The 24702-nt window shown below is 45.3% G+C and overlaps 1 protein-coding gene across 2 annotated transcripts in view; it reads left to right on the forward strand.

Annotated features, from left to right (window-relative positions):
• Positions 1 to 24702, forward strand: part of ASTN1 (astrotactin 1) — a 364520-nt gene that overhangs the window by 251129 nt on the left and 88689 nt on the right. For both annotated transcript variants that reach the window (XM_083157262.1, XM_083157261.1), the window contains 2 exons: positions 657 to 807; positions 23868 to 24034. In XM_083157262.1, the coding sequence (XP_083013388.1) occupies positions 657 to 807; positions 23868 to 24034 (318 nt within the window). The remainder of the gene's footprint in view (positions 1 to 656; positions 808 to 23867; positions 24035 to 24702) is intronic.

Below are 24702 nucleotides of genomic sequence, written 5' to 3' on the forward strand. Positions count from 1 at the left end.
CTGTACTTACAGGAAGCACTGCAGCGTTTTTAAAATTTACTGGGTCTGTCTGTCTACATTTTCTGGGTCAGTGCACACAGTGACCTCAGGCTCTCAGTTCCTCCGGCTCCATCGCAGTGCACCGTGACCTTCTTCTCCCTGGTCTCCCACGTGCAGTCTGCACTAGCATAGCGTCCGGTCTCTCCCAGCTGAGCTGCAGTCTGCAGATACTATAGAGACAGTGAGACCTGCGAGATCATCTCACGAGAGTCTCTCTCTGCACTAAAGCTCCGCAGCGGTGGACCGGACGCCTCTGCCACTGTCTGTACTATAGTCTGCACACTCACTGACAGTGACAGACACAGACGGTAAGCACCCGCTCGCCTCCATTAATTTACCGCCGCCTGCGCTCCCGAGTCCCGCTACACAGAAACGCGCGGCACCCGCACCCATTGCCCTAAAAAAAAAAGTGTGTTTGTGTGTGTCCTTGCACCCGGGCCCCCTGATAGGCCCGGGCCCGGGTAAAATGTACCCGCCCCCCCTGCCTCTCGGCGGCCCTGCACTGACATGCGGCCTTTTTATTCTAGCTTTCCTTGATTTGATGTATTTCCTCCCTGTCTCTTCCTATCTATCATCCTGCTCCCGCCTCCTTTCCCTATTGTTTGCTTTGCCCACAGAGAGGAGCTGATGACCTCCTCGTCGTTTGATAACCTTGAGATTCTGCTGGATTCTTTTGGTCCTGTTCGGGATTGTTCCAAAGGGAACGGAGGGTGCAGCAAAAACTTTCGCTGTGTTTCCGACCGCAAGCTGGACTCCAGTGGCTGTGTGGTGAGATTATTAGTGGATCTTATTAGTATAAAATAAATGTCATGCTTTCAGTGATTGGATGGAAGGTAACTGAATAAGGTGACGATGAAAGCAGAATTATGTTTGTCCACTGCCACATTTCTGTCAGATTCATCCTCAGATGCAATGTGGTAATAAAATTGTAATATTTATTATTTATTTACAGTTTCTTATATAGCGCAGCAGATTCCATTGCGTTTTACAATTGTGTAATACATACTGGGCCAGATGAACTAAGCTTCAAAGGTGATAAAATGTGAAGTGATAAACAGCCAATCAGCTCCTACCTGACATGTCCCAGATTGTGTATGAAGAATGTCAGACAGGAGCTGACTGGTTGGTTATCACTCTCCATTGTATCAACCTTGAAGCTTAGTGCATCTGGCTCATAATGTCTGTCACTATGTTTATCAGTTTATCATAGTGCTAGATGTGTTTGGATAAATGCATGTATACAGTACGTCCATGGGTTTCTAACGATATCATTAATGTACCTTTCATTAAGGTTTCTATTGAACATGAAAGTGTTAGCAGGAGGAAGGTGACACCAGAGGCATTTCCTTATAACACCACTCTTGGAACTGCAGTATGGGGGTTATTCAGAGTAGATTGCTATTGTGCAAATTCACAAGTCTATCGATAATCGAATGACTGCTGATGTGTAGGGGTCATATTGAGCACTCGCGAGGCCAGAGACAAAAATCAGCAATTAATCTAGGACCTTATTCTGGTTCATTCCTTCGGATACGTGTTCGCACGTATCCGAGCGAACGAACCGCAGACCAGCGCGGTGAGCGAAGGCATGCCTATAAGACCACCGCATCCGTTAGGACGGACTAACACACAAAAGGGAGTGTAACCATGCACGTACGCTACCGTGTGCGGACGGAACTCACAAAGTTTGCACGGTCTTGCTGCATGCGGACGGCCGGACAGCCGACCAAACGCCCTCTGCTGGTGTTTAACATGGGCCAGCAGGATTCCGTACGAAACTCATGCTTCAAACCCATTAACCAATTACCCAAAGTGTATGTTGTTAATTGCATTCAATTAACTAATTGCCTTCCCAATTGCATATGTGTGTAATGTGATGAGAGCATCATGGTTGTGTTTGCATGGAAGTATGTGAGTTGACACATGTGGACTTTTTGTGATTAAGGGGGACATTTACCAAAATGGATTCGTAGAAAAAAGGTGTATTCGTAGGGAGAAATACACCTTTTTTTTACGAATTTGTATTTTCGGGATTTACAATCCCAAAAATACAACAATTCGTAGTCCTAAAGATGGAACATTCGTATTTGTATTTACAAATACGAATGTCCTACACCAGGGGTCCTCAAACTACGGCCCGCGGGCCAGATGCGGCCCGCTGAGGACTTTTATGTGGCCCGCCTGGTGTGCCGCTGCCCAAGTGCTGGCGCGGCAATCACTTTCACTTGCCTCACATGCCGGGAGGATGGATGGGCAGGCTGGCTGGCGAATGGACGGGCGGGGGAGTGGCCTAGGACGTCAGGGGAAGCGACAGTGTCTGCAGGTCCATCCCGTCTCCCTGCATAAGCTTCTCCTATGCGTGTGACGTCACCACGTCACACGCTGCGGCTGCACAGAGGAGAGTAGCTTACAGAATCCGGAGAGAGGAGCCGGACAAGAAGGCAACACGGAGGGAGCAGTGGCACTGACTGAGCAGACACTGACTGTGTCCCAGTCCACACACAGTCTACTCTTGACTGTGTTCTTATTGTTAGAGGTGCGGTTTTTTTTTTATACTAACATATTTAAAATGAGAGATATATATATATATATATATATATATATATATATATATATATATAGCGCAGCATGCACTGTACATCCCCCGCCCCGCCACGGTAACGGCAGCCACCACAACAGACAGGGGCGGGGGATGTACAGTGCATGCTGCGCAGTGTACATATATATATATATAATTATTGATTCGATACAACCCTCCTGCGTTCGCCTTTCTGTTTGAAAAAAATGGCCATACACACCCATGTCCGGCCCTCCGACAGTCTCAGGGACAGTGAACTGGCCCCCGATTTAAAAAGTTTGAGGACCCCTGTCCTACACCATCGATAGAATACGACAGAAATCACCATTCAAAAGAATGGTGGTTCCTGATGTACTAAGCAGCCATACTGATAATACGGCTGCTAAGTGGTGTGAAACACCCACGCAAATACGACAGGAAAATAGAACACCATTTTCCTGTTCTATTTGCTTTAAGCCTGCACGGATCAGTCAGATCCGTGCAGGCTTCAGTGTAAAAAAATCGAAAAATTAAATAAATTTAAAAAAAAAACGGCGTGGGGTCCCCCCCACAGCTGTAACCAGCACCAGGCTGAAGGAGCCGGGGCCGGTAATTAAAAATCAGGGAACCCGACAAATAGGGGTTCCCCGATTTTTAACAACCAGCCCCAGGCTCCAGGTCCGGGGCTGGTTCCCAAAATACGGGGGACAAAATGACTAGGGGTCCCCCGTATTTCAAGAACCAGCCCCAGGCACAACCAGCCAGCAGGGTATGATATAAGGTCCCGCGGCCAAAACATTAACCCCCTGACCAGTCAGCCTGGCCAGGGGCCCTGTGGGAGTGGGGACCCCCCCAATGAAGGGGTCCCCCCCCTCCAGGACTTACCTGACCAGGCTGAAGCCTGGTACTGTCCCCGATGCCCCTGGGCGGTGTACACAAACACTGTGCGGCTCAGCTGTCCGGTCTGGTTTCGGGGTGTCGGTTTGTTTTTTTGCCAAGACACTTACCTGGACTACGTCGCGCTGGGACAGGTGAGTATGGTTTCCTTCCACAGCTTCCACATGGATTTCGTCGGATCCAGACGGAGACGCCATCGCCGACAGCGACGTCGACATGAAGAAGGACGTCGACATGGATCCCGAAGACGACACAGGACATCAGGACCAGGGCTACCTACGGGAAGAAGATAGGTAAGTATTAGTATGTGTGGGCTTTGTATGTATTAAAGTTTTATTTTAAATGTGTGTCAGTGTGTTTTGTGTACTATTTTTTTAACTGTGGAACTACAAGTGCCAGCGGGCCCTTTAATGCCCAGCAGGCTGGGACTTGTGGTTCTCCAAGTCCCAGCTTGCTGGGGAGGCTTGCTGGCACTTGTAGTGCCACAGTAAAAAACAATAGTTTAATCTTTTTTTTTACACCATAATCAGCCCGATGCCCACCGCCGAGGGGCATCGGGGACAGTACCAGGCTTCAGCCTGGTCAGGTAAGTCCTGGAGGGGGGGGACCCCTTCATTGGGGGGGTCCCCACTCCCCCAGGGCCCCTGGCCAGGCTGACCGGTCAGGGGGTTAATGTTTTGGCCGCGGAACCTTATATCATAAGTGTCCCCCGGCTGTGACATTACCCTGCTGGCTGGTTGTGCCTGGGGCTGGTTCTTGAAATACGGGGGACCCCTAGTCATTTTGTCCCCCGTATTTTGGGAACCAGCCCCGGACCTGGAGCCTGGGGCTGGTTGTTAAAAATCGGGGAACCCCTATTTGTTGGGTTTCCTGATTTTTAATTACCGGCCCCGGCTCCTTCAGCCTGGTGCTGGTTACAGCTGTGGGGGGGACCTCACGCCGGTTTTTTTTTTTTATTTATTTAATTTTTCAATTTTTTTTTACACCTTGCAGCCTGCACGGATCTGACTGATCCGTGCAGACTGCTAGAAAAATTCGTATTAGCGGCCCTATATATGGCCAGCTAATACGAATCATTACACCATCGGAGGGTTACAAAGCAGTCGTATCTGACTGCTTTGTAATTTCCCCTCCGGAACACGACTTTGCATACGACTTAAACAGTCGTATGCAGCCGTAGGGGAAATACCAATACGAAAAACTAGGTTTTTCATATTGGTAAATTTCCCCCTATGTGAAGTATTGTCGTAACATGGGCAGAGCACTTGTGTGACAATTGGCACATAATAGCAGTTAAGAATAGTGGTGCCTTTGTGTGTTCAAAGAATGAAATATACAAGTGATTTGAACGCAGAGAAGTGTAAATGGTTCCCCGTGTTGCTGCCATGGAGTTAGTTAATTGATAAATGAGAGAAACCTGTATGCTGCATGGGTGTGTATTGCGTGCAGCTGAAAGTAATGTAGCTATTGTGCATGTTGATTGTCCGACCGAATACGGGCCCGCTGATGCGGCAGGGTTGCGAGGCGTGAGACTCGCTTTTTCCTTCCGAGTGTCTCTCATGAAAACAAGTCCAAGCGGGTCCGTGCACTCGGTGACTCGAGCAGGATGTACGCCCAGCACTTGTTGTCACCACCCACATGCACGCCCCGTTTACCCCCCAGTTTTGCCCAGTTTTGATGCCGCGCCCAGATTACACCCACTGTGTTCAACCGTGCACGCAGTGGCCTGAAAAACTCACTCCGTCGCAACTCTTATCCGACCAAGTCAATCAGAATAAGGGCCCTAATCACAGTCCCCTCACAACTTGACTGACAGGAAGTTGCCATTCTAGGGTGGTAACATTTATTGGTTCTGTCAGAACCCCCCGCCATGGGACATCCTGCAAAATGTGGCACATTTGGGAGGTAAGCATACAGTAATTTTCACAACACATTAGGAACACATTTGTGATGCAGGGAACATACTGAGCAGGAAATAATGTGAAAGAAATTAAAATTATCCGTTAAACACTGCATAATACGATGGCACTATATAAAAATATTTAATAATAATAATTATAATAAGAAAATACAATGTCGGTTTTTGATTGCTACTTTAAATTGTTTAAATAAGCAAATTTGTATGCTGTTAATGCACCCTAGTGCTTTAATACAATATATTTTTCCAGAACCCGCAATAAGCAGCTACAAACCGCTTTCCTTTCTTCTCGTTATTGGTGATCGGTTAGCTGTATATATACAAGTAATGAAGTGGGCATGGAAGTGTGCTAAAAGAACAAGAGGAATGTAATTGTAGGGCAGCATACAATCATTTTTGTATTTCTGAACTGAAATAAGCTGGGAAAGCGCTTTGATAACATTTCGGCGTGTTGTCCCTAAGCATCATGGGAATTGAGCAAGTCAGCCGGCATATAATAGACCTAGCTCCCGTCCCAGTGAGTGCCAGCATTAACCCCTTCACATTCACATCAGCTGCATGGGCACTGCAGTGTATTTCTCAGTGTCCCCTTGACATTGAAGGGGTTAGAAACTGAGATTTGCAAACTCTCTCTCTCAATATGTAGCTCCTAATGGCTTTAATACATCACAGTCATCTGGTTCAGTTAACTGGGTCATATGGCATGCACCAGGAGTAATCTGGTGCACGGTTACACATTACATGCGTTTAATAGACATTAAACATCTAGTCCACCTCTGCAGTGATTTTATATGACTCATATTCATCAAGTATGTATGACTGCAACAATGCGGGTTATGTAAAGGCTGTGTGAATCACACAGATAGAAATCACACATTCTGGGTCCTTACCAGAGGCATTAAGTTATTTATCCAGTCAGAGCCATCCCTAGCTAATTTGATGCACTAGGCAAGATTTTGTTGGGGCCCCCTAGCACTTCCGCTAGTTCCGCCCCTGCTCCTTATTTCATCACAAAGTATTGCTCCTTATTCATACTGCACCACACTGTATTGCTCCTTATTCATACTACACCACACAGTAGTGCCCTTTAAACATATTAAGCTACACCATAGTGCACCTTATACACATACTTCCACACTGTAATTCCCCTTACACATTTTACCACAAATTAGTAATGCCCTTATACACATAATGCCACATATAATTACAACCACTTACCCCCCGCTCCTGCACAGCACTCACCTGGCCTGGACTCTGCAGATATTGAAGCCCGGGCTAGCTGCTGCTAACTTAGTTGTATGAGCTGCATGCCCCATGGCATTCAAAATGCCCTAGGCATTTGCCTAGTTTGCCTATTCCTAGGGCTGGCTCTGTATCCATTGCTAAAATCTCTTCTTCATATCCTCAGAATCATGTTTGAAGATCATTCAGTGTTTGCGCATAGTAAGCCTGGGGTCTGATTCAGACTAGCTTCCTATGTTGCATAGTTTTGCTGCTACTGTATGTATTAACGCGGGACCATCACGTTTTCGACACATAGGGTATTGCCAGGTTTTTTTGCATCACCCGCTGCCCCACAATGGACCCCGCCTCCCCGAACCTCCTGCTGTGTTGCCCAGACCCAGTGACCTCCTCCTCCCTACCAGCAGTACTTCCCCTTCAGTGCAGGAAGGAGGAGCCCAGAAGTCCCTGCGGCCATCTGCAGCAGGAGGTTCCCGGATGTAGAAGGTGAGAGGGACCCGCGGGCACCTTCTCACCCGACTCCGGCGGCTTTGCCAAAGGGCAGCTCTTTTGGCTTTGTGATACTACTCGCATATGTTAAATGCGATTAGTATCAATGCGAGTTGAAAGTCTTATGCCTGCTGAGATAATTAAAAAGAGGAGAGCAAGAACCTCACATTGGGGGGACACACTGGCAGCCAGCAGATGGTGCCCAACATAGCTATTCAATTGTTGCTTTGTCGGAATACGATTGCCTGCTGACACTTGTAGTTTAGTTTGCCACCTCCAGGGGGGGTCAGCTGACGTGCAGGCGCCAGCAGAGATTGTGAGCGCCCACTATGCAAGGCTAAATCTGACCATAATTCGCACGATCAGAGCGATGAAAAGCAACAACTGAATATCGTCCCACAGTCTCTCGTCATTTTAGACAGATTTCACTACTGCGCAAGCCCGGCTGCCATTTTCTCTGCAGAAGCAGCCCCCGATGCAGGGAACCGGAAAGGTGAGTATTACAACATGGGTGCAGTGTGTGCTGTGTGCCCCCCCCCCCCCCCCCCTGGCCCATGACACGGCAGCAAATTATTACATCAGACTTCTCCTAGTTGTGAAGTAATGGTCCCCTGCTGGACTCCTGTGATGCATCACACGGGACAAAGTCATCCTTCTTCTATTACTCTATGCAGTTAGGTTTACCAGTGAACATATGCTTAGCCCTGCATAACGAGGTTAGTCAGAGTCCACAATGCACCCTTTATCTGTTGCAATGTAGCACCTGGCGCTGGGTGCTGATGCTAGCGGGTAGGAAGGGAGGACTTGTGATCACACGGCCTCTTATATAGAACGTGACACCTCGGTGCACCTGCTCTGTGAAAGACAGGCAAAGGCAGAAAGAGAAGGTGTCAGTGGTATTATGTTCCCCTCTGAGGGACCAGATCTGTTAACAAGAGCAATGGAATCACAAGCAGACTGTGATTGTGAAACAGGGAACAGGATAACAGAGGAAGGGAGGTGAGAATTGTAAGAGACGCCAGGAGAGAAGAGTATATTTAGAATGAAGGATTGCGTGGCAGGCAAATATAAAAGAGCTCAGCGTGCAACTTTCAAATGATGGCAGAAGAGAAGAAAAAAAATCCCTGTGAAATAAAAGTCAGGTGCAGGGAAACAGAAAGGGGGAACATTCACACGTTTGCCGCGATGAAACAGATGCATTCAGATTTTTTTTTATTTTTTCTTAGCTGGGACACATCAATCAATAGGCATTATAGACTCAGCGGCGTACAAAGGTTTTTTTTTAACCTATTTCTCACCTTGGATAACAGTTTAACATAACAAAGATAATACCGGACTGCTATGAACATGCAGAAGCGAAACAGTCCAATTCTACATCCAGCGACTCACAGATTGGCGCTTCAAGTCACAATAGTGAATAGCTGGTGTATAATACAATAGAATAGCTTACTGCAGGGGGCAAGTGGGCAGGATACAGCAGCCTGTACCCCATGACGGCATAGGAATGTAACAGCAGCACAGAGATTTAAGCTTAACCGTAAACTATCACTTTGGATCATTTGACTGTTCAGCTAAAGCAGGAGGCTAATATGTAAATTATAATAATATAATATGAACATTAACAGAAAGTAATGGGAGCCTGATTAATGGATGGCTGCCTCTGCAACTTTGTAATATGCTAATAATGACACAGGAGGCATCTTGTGTAAATAGAAGCCTCCTCCCAGCTTCTCTCATCCGCTGCTGTGTCTGAATACGCAATACTAGATCATCTGCAAGAACATTATCCATTATTATTATTAACTACCGACCGTATATGGGCAGTAAGAGATGAGGGGTGACATTTAATCGAATGAGAGTTTTAGTAACTTTTCAAAATCGCCCATTATCACACTTTTTAAAATCCCATTTTTTGCTGCAAATTCGCATATTTAATGAGCTGCGTATTCCGGGCAAAAAAGTGCAATAATGGGCGATTTTTAGTCATGAAAATGTGTGATCTTAGTCATGAAAATGTGCGAATTTGAGGAACTATGCGAATTTGTGTTTAAAAAAATGAAAAAAAAATGGCGTGAGGTCCCCCCTCTTGAGCATAACCAGCCCCGGGCTCCTTGAGCCGGGCAAGGTTCCAAAACTACGGGGGACAAAAAGCGTAGGGATCCCCGTATTTCTGAAACCAGCACCGGACTCTTGGACTTTTACCCATTTTTTAAGACAGGACTATGCACAGTTCGCAATGATCTGTGCATTGTTCTGGCCAATTCGCCTGTCAGAAGCTGGTCTGCATGTGTGGCGATTATTAGTAACATTTTCCGTTTTTCATCTCATTAAATATGCGATTTGTATACTTTTCAATGCGAAAACATAATAAAAATTGTCTTCGATTTTGTGGACATTTCAGTTTTTCGTATCTCATTAAATAGGCGAATTCGGAAAAACGTGCGATTTCAGACATTTTTTGCCTAAAAATCGCAAAAATCACATTTTAATATATATATTAATGATCAAATTATAGCAGAAATAATTCCAGCAAAATAGTGTATAAATGAAAGCTCCGCAAGAGCTTGTACACATGCAATAGCACAATGCTGCCTATGATACAGTATGCCAGTTATAATTCAGAGATCAAAGTTCTGAAATGCCATGGATAATGCACAGTAACATGATATATGCTCGCTGATAAAGTGCTGCGAATTCTAATCTACCATAGATAATAAATATCCAGCAACATGATGTAACTGGTAATGCCTCTCCCCACAAGCCGGTGACAATGCCCAGTAAGGTCAGATATGCCAGCGTTACTGCCCATAATAATACCTATTGAAATTAGTTAGCTATAAGGAAGGCAAATGCTTTAATGACCATTTAATAACTAATCCCATTAATCTCATTAATTTTCTACTCACATAGGCATTTTTCAGTTGACCCAGAACTGCAATTAATTTTATGATCTAAAAGAACAGTGTACGTATTAAGGGGCCTACACACTGGGAGATTTGATGAGCATTCTGAGTGCTGCTAGATCGCTCGGAACACTCAGCAAGATCGCTCAGAACACAGCGATATGTCAGTGCTGTGTGCTGAGTGATCTATCAGGGCCAGTGTTTTCCAGGGAGAACACTGGACCTGACTGGCAATTAAGAAGATTTATCCAGCATGATGGATATTAATAGCCGGGCAATAATGATGCGCAGGCCCGCGCATTGTTATCGCTATGGCCCCTACACACGGAGCGATGTAGGGGCATTTTCTAAGTGATCTAGTGAGGTTACTTAGAATATGCCCTGAAATTGCCCTGTGTGTAGGCCCCAAAACTACTTGATGTGAGAATCATGGTTGAGATTGTTGATGAGAACTATGGCGGAAATTCTTGATGTAAGAACCATGGCTGAGATTGTTGGTGTGAGAACCATGGCTGAGATTGTTGATGTGAGAACCATGGCTGAGATTGTTGATGTGAGAACCATGGCTGAGATTGTTGATGTGATAACCATGGATGAGATTGTAGATGTGAGAACCATGACTGAGATTGTTGATGTGAGAACCATGGCTGAGATTCTTGATGTGAGAACCATGACTGAGATTGTTGATGTGAGAACCATGACTGAGATTGTTGATGTGAGAACCATGGCTGAGATTGTTGATGTGATAACCATGGGTAAGATTGAAGATGGGATAACCATAACTGAGATTGTTGATATGAGAACCATGGCTGAGATTGTTGATGTGAGAACCGTGGCTGAGATTGTTGATGTGAGAACCATGGCTGAGATTCTTGATGTGAGAACCATGACTGAGATTGTTGATGTGAGAACCATGGCTGAGATTCTTTATGTGAGAACCATGACTGAGATTCTTGATGTGAGAACCATGGCTGAGATTCTTGATGTGAAAACCATGGCTGAGATTCTTGATGTGAGAACCATGGCTGAGATTCTTGATGGGGGAACCATGGCTGAGCTTCTTGATGTGGGAACCATGGATGAGATTCTTGATGCGAAAACCATGGCTGAGATTCTTGATGTGGGAACCATGGCTAAGAATCTTGATGTGAGAACCATGGCTGAGATTCTTGATGTGATAACCGTGGCTAAGATTGTTGATGTGATAACCATGGCTGAGATTCTTGATGTGGTAACCATGGCTGAAATTGTTGATGTGAGAACCATGGCTGAGCTTCTTGATGTAAGAACCATGGCTGAGCTTTTTGATGTGAGAACCATGGTTGAGTTTGTTGATGTGAGAACTATGGCTGAGACTGTTTATGTGAGAACCATGGCTGAGATTCTTGATGTGAGAACCATGACTGAGATTGTTGATGTGAGAACCATGGCTGAGATTCTTGATGTGAAAACCATGGATGAGATTGTAGATGGGATAACCATAACTGAGATTGTTGATATGAGAACCGTGGCTGAGATTGTTGATGTGAGAACCGTGGCTGAGATTGTTGATGTTAGAACCATGGCTGAGATTCTTGATGTGAGAACCATGACTGAGATTGTTGACGTGAGAACCATGGCTGAGATTCTTGATGTGAGAACCATGACTGAGATTGTTGATGTGAGAACCATGGCTGAGATTGTTGATGTGATAACCATGGATGAGATTGTAGATGGGATAACCATAACTGAGATTGTTGATATGAGAACCATGGCTGAGATTGTTGATGTGAGAACCGTGGCTGAGATTGTTGATGTGAGAACCATGGCTGAGATTATTGATGTGAGAACCATGACTGAGATTGTTGATGTGAGAACCATGGCTGAGATTCTTGATGTGAGAACCATGACTGAGATTGTTGATGTGAGAACCATGGCTGAGATTCTTGATGTGAAAACCATGGCTGAGATTCTTGATGTGAGAACCATGGCTGAGATTCTTGATGGGGGAACCATGGCTGAGCTTCTTGATGTGGGAACCATGGATGAGATTCTTGATGCGAAAACCATGGCTGAGATTCTTGATGTGGGAAGCATGGCTGAGAATCTTGATGTGAGAACCATGGCTGAGATTCTTGATGTGATAACCATGGCTGAGATTGTTGATGTGATAACCATGGCTGAGATTCTTGATGTGGGAACCATGGCTGAAATTGTTGATGTGAGAACCATGGCTGAGCTTCTTGATGTAAGAACCATGGCTGAGCTTTTTGATGTGAGAACCATGGCTGAGTTTGTTGATGTGAGAACTATGGCTGAGACTGTTTATGTGAGAACCATGGCTGAGATTCTTGATGTGAGAGATATGGCTGAGATTGTTGATGTGAGAACTATGGCTGAGATTCTTAATGTGGGAACCATGGCTGAGATTGTTGATGTGAGAACCATGGCTGAGATTCTTTATATGAGAACCATTTCATATATTCTTGATGTGAGAAACATGGCTGAGATTCTTGATGTGGGAACCATGGCTGAGATTCTTGATGTGGGAACCATGGCTGAGATTATTGATGTAAGACTTAACACAACATGAAATCTTTCTTTCCAGTTGGGTTTTGCCTTTTGAATTATTGGCGAGATGTCTGGTTGGAGTTAGTCGGCAATTCCTGGCAGAGACATAAAGAGTTCCGTGCTTGTTTTGTCAATTAGTATTCTGCGTTGGGTGTCTTCTTTGCTGAAAACATGTAGCATTTCATATGCAAACATGCAGAACATAGCCATTGCCAGGGCTGATTTTATGAGTGAGGCAACACAGTAACCACCTCCTCCCCTTTCGCTTATTTTATTATTTTCATTGATTGGTAAAAAAAGTTTACAAGAGCATATGCTACAGTACAGTGGAAATATTAACCCTTTGCAGTCCAGATTTATTTTTGCAATTTAGTCTGGTTTAAATTTTTAAATTAATTGTAATTGTTTAATTTAATTTTTTATTCAAAAATGGTCTACATTAAGGGTGAGATTTAATAGGATGAGATATTCAGAAATTGAGAGATTTGGGAAGAAATCTCCAGTTTTTTTAAAGCGGCAATTATTTACACTGCAAATTCAAACTGCTTTTGCATTGTAAATGATTGCCGCTTTAAAAAACCTGGAGATTTCTTCCCAAATCTCTCACTTTCTGAATATCTCATCCTATTAAATCTCACCCTATATGTTGAACAATGTTATGTTCTTATTTTAAAGTGGCTCACCATTGGATCTTCTACTAGCGCTAGGGCTGTTGAGCCTGACTAGACGTTGAACCTGAAAGGGTTAAGCTGTTACTGGTACATTTTGGGCCGACAGTGCCACCCCTAGGCATGTGCCTTATGTGACTAATAGGAAATTTAGCACTGGCTATGCCACGTATCTAGTTATTCAGTAGAAGCTGTTTGTGAGTCCTATTCACATAGCAATGCAAATAAGATACATTTTAATGGAAAACGTTGCACGAAAAGACACTTGGCACTACCGAGTTACTAGAAGGGCTGTTTAATGCGACTGCAACAAGGATGTAGGGTGCATCTGTAGTAGGTAATACATTCTAGTTGGTAGTGTGCCCGGTATCTACACAGTGCAGGAGAGAGCCTGGGGGCAGCCCCCATGAGACCACACACCTTTTCATGTGCACCCAAATTATAGGTATACACATATCATGCTGTATTCTGATAGGTACTGTATATACATAACAGCACAGGAGATGCCATGAGGGGCCAACAAGAATATTTCTACATATGGCCGATATTTTACATTGAAAACACACACTCCCTTAATATAGTGAGAATCTCTTTATATCTTGGGCACTTCTTCAGAATTACCCTCCAGGAATTGTAGAAATGCAAATCGCCAGAAATAGCAGAGATCAGTGCGTGAGGAATGTAGGACGGTGTATTTCTAACACATCATTGCTGGCATTAAGTCTGAAATCTCATTGCAAACCTCACTGCTGAATGCTGGGAAGAAACAGACGTTTGATCATGTTTTCATTAGACAGCTATAATAGGCAACATGGCATTACTGCCATCAGGAGTTACTGCAGGAAGGCTCAGATAGGCTGTGGGGTAGAGTTAAGCTTGGGGGAGGGGGGGGGCGTGGGAAGTTTAGGTGCTTGAGAAGATTAACGTAATGTCTGCAATAGGCATGGAGTGGCTTAAACATCCAAGGCTGTTGTGTGACCTAGGGAAGCATGTGACTCGGGGGTCCAATAAGGACTCAGGGAAGGGCAGTATTATCTGGGATATCAGTGCAGGAAAGGGAGGAGTCTTCCTCTCTTTCCTGAAAGTTTTCCCGCCCTCCCTCCCTTGTGTTTTTATGGTTGGGTGGGTGTTTAATTGCGTTGGCTGATAGGCGGGACAGAACGGCAGGTTAATAGAATTGGTTCTTATTCAAATAATGATGCTACGTACAGTATATGTTTGTTTTTTGGTGCGCTCGCCTCTCATTGGCTTAGGCCTTCGCTGGATCCACTCGGGGACAGCGACCCCACCCTGATGGGTGGGTAGTCAATGCAGTAGGTCGAGCGGATACCGATTGTTAGGGTAGGCTTGATTACATATGCAGATTGTGTGGGTGGAGCTTAGTTAATTAGCCGTTCTTTCTGGGCCACCATTAATTAATTAATTATTAATAAATTAATCTAGCTTAAAAGTGCTAAAATAATTCAGCTAACAATTTCTGCCAAACCTAAGTCTCCAAGTCTTTATTTCAGGTTTAGTTTGTAAGTCTTGAAATGTGAATGTATATACATGCTAGAGGTCACACACATCAGATGCTAGGATTTTTATGGGGTTAGTACACAAGAGGGGCTAGTTAGGCTATGAAAGGTCTCAATGAAACTGCTGGAGGTAATCTTTGAAATTTAGTAATCAAACTGACTGCACTAACCCTGCATTAAGCTCACTGTGGGCTAGATGTATTGGTCCTTGTTGGTAGGTCAACTGTGTCTCGATCAACAGTCAATAGATCAACCACTATTGGTCAAGAGGCAAAAGGTTGACATGGTCAAAATATCGACATGCACTACTGTAGGTCAACATTGACAAAAGTTCAACACAAGCAATAAATCGACTTGCCAATGGTTGTCAAATTAAAAGGTTAACATGATTTTTGCCCAAATTCTTTTTCCTCCAAATGACTTGTTGCTTTACCTAGTTTGGGGTCAACAGATGTCGAAAAAGATACCAAAAAAATGTTCATGTGTCAACAATTTTCATTTTGACCTATTGCTATATTGATTTTTTTTACATGCCGACCTACTGTGTGTCAAACTGTTTCCTGTGTCGACTTTTTTTTACTGTCGACCTAATAATCCACACCCTGATGTATAAAAGTGAAAAGTGTTGCAAAGTGAAGCAGTGCTAAAATTACCCATTGCAACCAACCGTTTGCTGCATATAATTGTATACAATGCATTTGTTAAATGTTATTTCAAAACTGATTGGTTCTCCACTGGCTTCTCTTCTCCACCCCTTTCACTTTGTCATACATCCTCCTGTGCCCACTATGTTTACTATGATCACTGTTTTTCAATTTGTGCACTTTGTGCTGTAACACTGATCTATGTTGTGCTATGTGCTATGTTTTGATGCTTGTAAAGTGACTGAGGACCTTATTTACGTTCGTTCGCTGCGGCCGTTCATTCACACGGGAACTGATGTTATGTCACTGCGCATTTCTGCACATGTGCATACACATGGTGAGTGCACCCACTGTGAATAGACAGATCGCAGGGTGCACGCGCCCAGGACAGCGGGCGGGTGGCGGAGAGGGGCGTGGGGTGGCGGGCCCACCATTAGCATATGTGAACGCCCAGCATTTTATGGGCGTTCCCATTAGAATTCTGGGCGTTCTCATGCTAATGAGGCCGTGATGTGGGTGCCAGGGGCGGGCAGCTGATCACCGGTTGTCAGCTGCCCCTCCACTTCCTTCTGAACGTGCACGCATATGTAAGGATGCCTCATAGCACCCTTACATATGCATGCACCTTCCACATCATTCGATGGTCACTGATCATCGAATGATGTGGGTGTTCCCCTGCACACTGTGAATGGATGTTTATGTAAAACATCCATTCACAGCCAGTGGGAAGGAACACACCTTGCGAATGGCGGGACGGCATACCACCATTCGAAAGGCTGGGTTAGGTTGACTCGCAAGGATGCAAATTCACATCCGAGCAAATCAACCAGAATATCCCGCTGAGTCCTGCTGGTTAAAAGTATAACAAATATGACCATCCCATATAGATTGTATGCTTGCGAGCAGGGCCTAAAGTGATACAATGGAGATTGTTAAACCACCAACCAATCAGCTCCTACAGTACCTGTCATTTTTCAAACACAGCTTGTGACATGGCAGTTAGGAGCTGATTAGCTGGTACTTTATCACTCTGGTACATCTGGCCCATTGCAAGATACCTAATACATAAAACAGAAGTACAGGGCTCCACTACCCATACCAGTCTACATACCTCTTACTGGCCTCAGCTGGTAACCTTCAGCTGTAGAGGTAGGGGTGGCAGATATAAAAATTATTTATTCCTATTTTTAAATTTTAACATTTCAAAGAGAAAAATAAGTCACTAGAAGCCAGTTTCAAAAGTGATAAAATGGAGAGTGATAAACAATCATCCAATCATTTTCCTGTCTGACATATTTCAAACACAGTCTGTAACATGGCAGGTAAGATCTGATTGGCTGACTGTTTATCACTCTCCATTTTATCACTTTTGAAGCTTAGTGCATCTGTCAGTACGGATGGTGTAATGGTTAGCATTACTGCCTCACAGCACTGAGGTCATGGGTTCGACTCCCACCATGGCCCTAACTGTGCAGAGTTTGTATATTCTCCCTGTACTTGTGTGGGTTTCCTCCGGGTACTCCGGTTTCCTCCCACAATCCAAAAATATACTGGTAGGCTAATTGGCTCCCAATAAAAAATCAACCCTAGAATGTCTGTGTGTGTGTGTATACATGTGGTAGGGAATATAGTTTGTAAGCTCCACTGGGGCAGGGACTGATGTGAATGTTCAAATATTCTCTGCAAAGTGCTGCGGAATATGTGTGCCCTTTATATGAAACTGATAATAAATAAATCTGTCCGTTAGTGTAATGTACAGATAGTGGTAGATGCTCAAATTAGTTCAGTAAAACTTTTCAGGTGCATGCAAGGGAGGGGTTAATACTTAGTAAGTAACAAGACATTGGTTCCCCCGGCACACTGAATAGTTTTAGCAACCAATCTTGAACACTACATGATAATAGAATTCAGAGATATTGGTTACATATACCTGCGCAGGTGTATGACATGCCCCCAAGCCGCGTCAAGGCTTCTCTGTATATTGGGGGTCCCTGGCGCTATATCTAGGTGCAGTGTGTGGCACCCCAAAAACTATCATAAGCTAGGAGGCCCAGTGCGGCATGCCAGTGAGATACTAAGTGCAGGGTTGCCGACCCTCCCGGAATTACCGGGAGGATCCCGAAAATCGGGTCCTCCTCCCGGCCCCCCGGAAAGGTGGGCAACCCTCCCGGATTCCGGGGGGGCCCCACGCCACCCCCCCCCCCCCGATTGCGGCGTCTTCCCCATACTTTTGGATTGAAATCCGTCAATCCGCGGGTCTCAGAGGGGGCGGAGCTAAAATCGCGTCGTTTTAGCCACGCCCCCTCCACGGAGATCCGTGAATTGGGGGGGTTTTACCATCCTGGGGGCCGGGCTTAATGATGTAAAGCTCAAGCCCCGCCCCCCGAACTGCAGCTGAAAGTCTCCTCTCCAGGCTTCTCCCGGAGAGGAGACATAAAAAGTCGGCAACCCTGACTAAGTGTTAATAATTAGTGATAGGAAGCCGAAGCTATACATAAAGAGAGAGATAAATGAAATGTAATTAAAATAAGAGAGAGAGAGTGTTAGTGAGGGAAAAGTGTTAATAGAATGTAAGGGCATGCCGAACTAAAGCCACCCAGCCCATCCAGTCCAGGAGCACCGCACCCCACATCACCGTTACCCTAAATTGGGTCTGCAATTAGTCAGCAAGGAGCCACATGATAATGGCTCCTTACTTGGTATATCTGAACTAAGAGCTACCTACCTTGGAGCAACCCCAGACTACTCCATGTGGCATATCAGGACCCACATCTCCTCCTAATACAAGCTCCTCTCTGCCTCTCACAACATACATACAGATAGTGGTAGATGCTCAAATTAGTTCAGTAAAACTTTTCAGGTGCATGCAAGGGAGGGGTTAATACTTAGCAAGTAACAAGACATTGGTTCCCCGGCACACTGAATAGTATTAGTAACAAATCCTGAACACTACATGATAATAGAATTCAGAGAAATTGGTTACATATACCTGCGCAGGTGTATGATATGCCCCCAAGCCTTAGTGTAATGTACAAGTCTACTTACAGTATATCATGGTTGCACTCAGACAACTGAAGAAGACATTGAAGAAGATATTAAAGAACTTTATATCTTGTTTGTCATCACCTCATTAGGCAACTAGTATTCACCAGTCATTAAGTGGTGCTAATTCACAGTCATTTACCGCTTGGTTTACTTCAATGAGAGCAAAGCAAGCAGCACATATATAATGTATGCAGTGATGAACCAACAGCAGAAGTAGTGAGCTGGTCTGCAGCGCCAAACAGTCACAATAATAAAGTATGACAAATACAAATCACACAGAAAGAGTATTCACTAGTTTATCAGGTTGATGAAGGAGGTACAAACACACACCTCCCAACTGTCCCGATTATGTCCTCCTCATCTTGGGCTAATAATCGTCGGTGCATCCTGTAATTATGCAATTGATAATGCAAAGGACACCACTTCTGATAAGAACTGTCCTTTGTGGTGCACCCCCGTCACTGTACTTGCGGGTCTGTGACCCTGAAGTCCCTCTGCGCATGAAGTGACAACATCAGCCACAGGGCATGCTGGGAGGGATCCGTCATGGATCCCTCAGCCAGCGCTAAGGAGTTAAGCCCATGGACTTCTAATAGGGTAATGCCAGCACCACACCAAAACTCTGACGTGTGGAGTAAAATGCATTGGGAAATGTGGTAAAAATGCAGAAACCAGCATTTTTTCTTTAGAGCATCCCACCACTTCCATCAAAGGAAAAGGGATATCTCCACATTTAGGGCGGGATGTATTAATATACATCGCCGCCCTTCGCATGGCAGCCGCCGCGATGCTGCCGCATATGTACTAACATATGCGGCCAGCATCGGGTTGCGGTGACGGAGACCTCCGCGATACCTGTGATGTGGTGTGCGGGGGTCTCCGTCACCTCCCGGCGGCTGCCAGCGTCCCCCTGCGTCTCCTCCTCCCCCCTGCAGCCGGATGTCCTCCCGGCTGTGACACCAGGGGGAGGAGGAGATCAAAGGAGGATGGGAGGAGGGGGGGGGGCGCGGACGACGGGCGGCGAAAGAAGCCCATAGGCTTCTATAGGATATCGCCACCCAGAGGGTGGCGATACCCTGCCTAGCGAAAATGGGGCGGACGGGTATTGATACTTAGGAAAATGCGGTAAAACGGGTGTTTTACCGCATTTTCTCTTTAGTACATCCCACCCTTATTGCAGTTTGTTTTCTATAATTGTTGGGGTGCCCTATTACTCATAGATATAGTATATTCATTTGAAACTGCCGTCTTTCCAAAAAGACGTCAGTTTTCAACATGAATAGATCGGAAGGGGTTCCGATCTATTCAATGCTAGCTGGGTTTTTTTCAGCAGGTTGAATGTGTGCAGCAGCTTACATGGCGACATCCTTCTGTCCCCGCCACCCGAACCCTCCTGCTGCCCACCCACCGACTGCCGTACCCACCCGCCGCACTCACCTGTCGCGCTGCCAGCCATGTGAGAGCAACTCACGCGGCCCCATCCGGGCACATGCTGCCTCCTGCTGCTGCCGTGCTCACCCGGTTCCAGCGCCGGCCGGGTGAGCATCAATCAGCAGCCAAATCCGGATGTCGGATTAATGGATGCCAGATCCATTCCGGCAAAATAATTTTGGAATGGATCCGGCATCAATTGAATATACCCCTTAGTATGCATTTAAATAAAGATATGGAAAAATGTTAAATAATTTTTATAAAAAAAAATATTTTTAGGTGCAGATTTTTTTAGATTGAATAAAAACACTTCTTGAAATGTCATTAACTGATGACCCCCGCACACTTTTTTGGGTAATTTTGGTTAAACATTTTACAAAAAACAAAAAAAAAACAATATTTTCTGAAGATGTTAAGTCTATTCACAATGTATATTAGGCCTGATTCAGACCTGTCCGCTAGGCTGTGTATGTTCGCTAGGCTGTGTATGTTCACAGCCTAGTGACTAGGTAAACGCCACCTGACAGAATGCCCGACCCTCCATGCAACTCCTTAATTTGCATGCGAGGGGATGTGTAGGCTTACGCCCAGCGCTTTTTGGGCACGCCCATAAAATTCTAGACATTCCCCTACTTCAGCGCCTGCCCGCCCCCATACCTCCTGCTATGGAGCGAATGGCCCGGCGAGTGTGAAACTTGCCGAAGTAATTCGCTCCTGACCATTGTGGACAGGCAGGAATTTTGGGCTGAATTGGCCCCATTCTGTTTCCTGCATATGATGAGTGCAATTGCCAGAAAATAGGCTCAGTAGAGCAGAGCAGGGGTTAATGGGAATGCCCGTTAAATCTTTGCTTTTTACCACTATAAATAACTAGAATGCTATGAACTTACAGCTTAAAGTATTATTGTGAATGATATGAATTCTGTTTTCACCGGGGATTTATCAAAACTTGAAAAGAGATACCGGGGACAGAAAAAGTAAGGACCAATCAGCTTCTTATTACAGGCTGTGCTTTAAAAACGGCTGTTGATTGGTGGAGATTTTATCCTTCTCCACCTTGGGGATTATTCTGGTTGACTCGCTCGGATGCGAATTCGCACCCTTGTGAGTCCACCAGATTTGGTGCGTGCACACATATATAAAGTGACTCTCAGGTCACTTATATATCATATCCTCCAACATTTCATGGACAGAAATCGGTACACAATTGGAAAGGGGGCGTGGTCAATGATAAAGGGGGCATGGTTACGCTCCCTTTCCAAATGTGTATTGGCCATTTTTTTCATTATATATATATGTATGTACTATATCAGCCGGGCACTCCGTGGGTTCCTGAAGCAGCTGCCGAGGGGGCCCTCCAGGCACAATAGACTGTGATACGTGAACAAACAGAGGCACTCCAGCGGTCCCCTCACCACCCCGCTGAATATGCTGCTGAGCGGTCCCCCTGACCTCCCGGCTGAATAAGGTGCTCAGCGCTCCCCCTCACCTATCATGTGAATAAGGTGCTCAGCGCTCCCCCTCACCTACCATGTGAATAAGGTGATCAGCGCTCCCCCTCACCTCCCACCTCAGAGACGCTGCTGCCCCGCCGCGTCCGCCAAGAATTTTAAAACCTGTGTAAGGCAGCGTTCGGGAGCAGGGCCGTGGGCTGCGTGATGTCATTGCGCGATGCACGCTGTCCCAGGCCGTAATGCACCTCCGGGAACGGGTGCACTTGGCTAGATCTTAACCTGCGCAGTGCCTGATCCGACCAGCATCACTGGAGTGAGAGGAGCGGCTGGGAAATGTGAAAAAAACGGTACATTCGGTACATTTGTATTTAGCCGGTACAGACCATAAAAAAACGGTACTGTACCGGCTAAATCGGTACAGTTGGAGGGTATGATATATGCATGCACATTCGGGAGGAACTGAGCAGGCAGCTGGCATGCGATGATGTCAGCTGTCCGCCCTCGACGCCAACGTTACCTGGCAATTACCATGTGTGAGTACCCCTCCCGCTCCGATGGGTGAGTAGACCCCCCTCCACCCCCCGCAGGCCCAGCGTATACACATGCAGCTGCACGCGGTCCCTGGGCGACCTAATGGCCGCTGCGAACGAACCTGAATAACTGGCCCTTATCTATCTCTCCCCATGGTTCCGCATCTGGAGTGCAATAAATTAGCAATATATTCTAAAATGGAATGAGCTACCAATAATATACTTATCAATATAATCCCTGGGGGCGGCATTTTCTCTGGAGGAGTCTCATTGTTACTCTGAACAAAAGGATTATCATAAACACATTTGGGATAAGGCCATATGTGTGGTGAATTTGTAAACGAGAATATCACAAGGAATACATAAAACCCTTGCATTGATGTCATAATGAGTATGAACATGACAGGAATCACTTTGCTGAATTTTGGCAACCGATTATAAAAAAAATAAGACGCAATTAAAAAGGAGACCTAAAACTATTATAAGCGAGACTTACTTTTATTTTTACATGATATTATTAATGTTCAGTAACACACGAGAACAGCAATTATCCACCGGGAACCTTCTGCCTGCGAATATATTTATCCATTATTTATTTATTACGAGTGAAAACTGCCATTAATTACGCAGCTGAGCTCCTACGACTTAGAACTCTGCCGCCAAGTTTTGTTTTTCTGCTCTTTTTGATCACTGGCTGCGTTGCAGTCTGATCGCTGTAGGATTTGAGTATTTTAGGTTGCACAAACTCCTTCTTGAAGTTTTGTTCTGTCGAGTCGATTGCTTAGCAACCTCCGATTCCATGGCAGCCGTGTCACTCCTGCTAAAAAGTGGTTTGTGTTCTATAAACCAGACTCTCAGGAATGAAACGAAAAGATGTGAACTTCGCCAGCTAGGAGATCAATTGTCAGACACTTGATGAAAATGTTTTATATTTGGCAAAAGACGCACAAATAATCAATACTTCAGTCGGTTTTTTTTCTCAAATATACATTTAAAGGCCCAGATTTGAAGATGTACCCTAATGCATTTGCAGCTGCTGTGTGATAATATAGTAATGTTACTGTCTCCTGGTAGGGCCCTTGTGAGGGCCTTATGGTGGCTGTGCAAATATCAGCATCGGTGTACATAGGCACAGTGGAGGTGACAGATGCTTCAGTAGTAAACCATCTGAGTGGTGCTATAGCATGCACATTATAATGAAATGCTGGCACTCAATCATTTCTGCATACGGGATCACAGTTGTAGGGGGAGACACACCCCAGCCCAGCTAATTGGAAACTCAATGTCCCACCTGCGGGTCACCGGTTGACCCAGTGATCACCGCTGCCCTGCTCTGCAGAGCAGCTGGTGATCACTGTATAGATGCCCTGTGTATGTGTACGGCATCTATTCAGTGCAAGGAGGGGAGCCAGGGACTGCCCAGCTGCTCGGGGAGTTCTGGGCATGCCGCCACAATGCAGGAAACCGGGGTTGTGACTCTAGGCCACACCCGAGTCACCTGAGGCCACACCCACAACCCCCATTGCTCCACCCATTTATGAATCAGAGGTCCTGATTCAGGACACATAGTTGTAAAGTTGGGTGGTATAGTGTAGGTATGGAGGATGTAGAAAAATAAAACCACAGCACTCAATAGCAAACATAGGTGCAAGATTTTTGCTATTCTCAAACCTTAGGCATGCAGTTCCTGATTAACCAATAAGCTAATTAGGTGCAAGGACTGGGGTAGGGGCATTCTGCAGGTGACAGCCAAGGAATAAAATGAATGCCGAATTTATTCCATGCTTGTTAGTTATCGCCTGTCCCAATGTACTGTGAGGGGTAAAGTTCTTTAGATGACTGCCAGATTGCAGTGCCAATGTAACTGATTACTGATGGAACCATTGCTTTATGTACATTGCAGAACATAATTCTACAGCACATGCGGAACATAATTCTATGTGGAAATGGTAATAAATTATATCGGGACTTCTTTCTCCACAGTGCCCCTTAGGACTCAGTCCAATGAAAGATCTATCGGGCTGCTACAACCGCCAGATGGGAGTTGACTGTTCGGACGGCTTTAATGGCGGCTGTGAACAATTATGCCTTCAGAAAGAAGTTCCTTTCCCTGATGACCCTGAGATGTACAACATCCTAATGCTTTGTGGGTAAGAGCCATCAGCACAATGTTCTATGGAACGGACTCTATTCTAACAATAGAGTGTTACACTCAGCTACACTCAGTAGCAGCAGCCTATCATTAGTAACTAATTACATTACATAGACATGAGAAACAGGGTGCATCTGATCTTTAGTATTAAATGTATTGGAGAATGGAAAGGTTTGATTGCATGAATACTGTTTGTAACCAGTGGTTAAAGTGTAGGGGGGGGATGGGGTGTAACTGAGTTCCACCACCTGCAATGGTTGGTGGAACTAGTTTTACCTCCACCATGGCCTTACACAGTAATTCCAACAAAAAAACACCACCCAGGTCAACAGATGATGCAGCCACATCCAAAATTCCCCTTCCTAAGTGCCTGGAGGCTCCATGGTTCTCTTCCAGCTGCGGTCTGCACCTCTTGGTTCCACCACCACTTTAAACCCTGTTTATAATCACAAAAACATTCTCTCTTCTACAGAAGCAATAGATGAAATGAGTGAGATTGTGTGTAAGAGCCCTCCTTGCTCCCTCCCCATTATGTACCAAGTGGAGAATGGTTGAGGAATATGTCGGTCAAGGCAGGGGGTAGCTTCAAGGATCTATACGACATAAGCCCACCCTACATTTCCTTGTGAAATGTGCTCCTACTCCAATCCCCTCCATGTCAAAATT

The sequence above is a fragment of the Crinia signifera genome, chromosome 8, assembly GCF_055691185.1.
Source record: "Crinia signifera chromosome 8, ASM5569118v1, whole genome shotgun sequence".
NCBI lineage: Eukaryota > Metazoa > Chordata > Amphibia > Anura > Myobatrachidae > Crinia > Crinia signifera.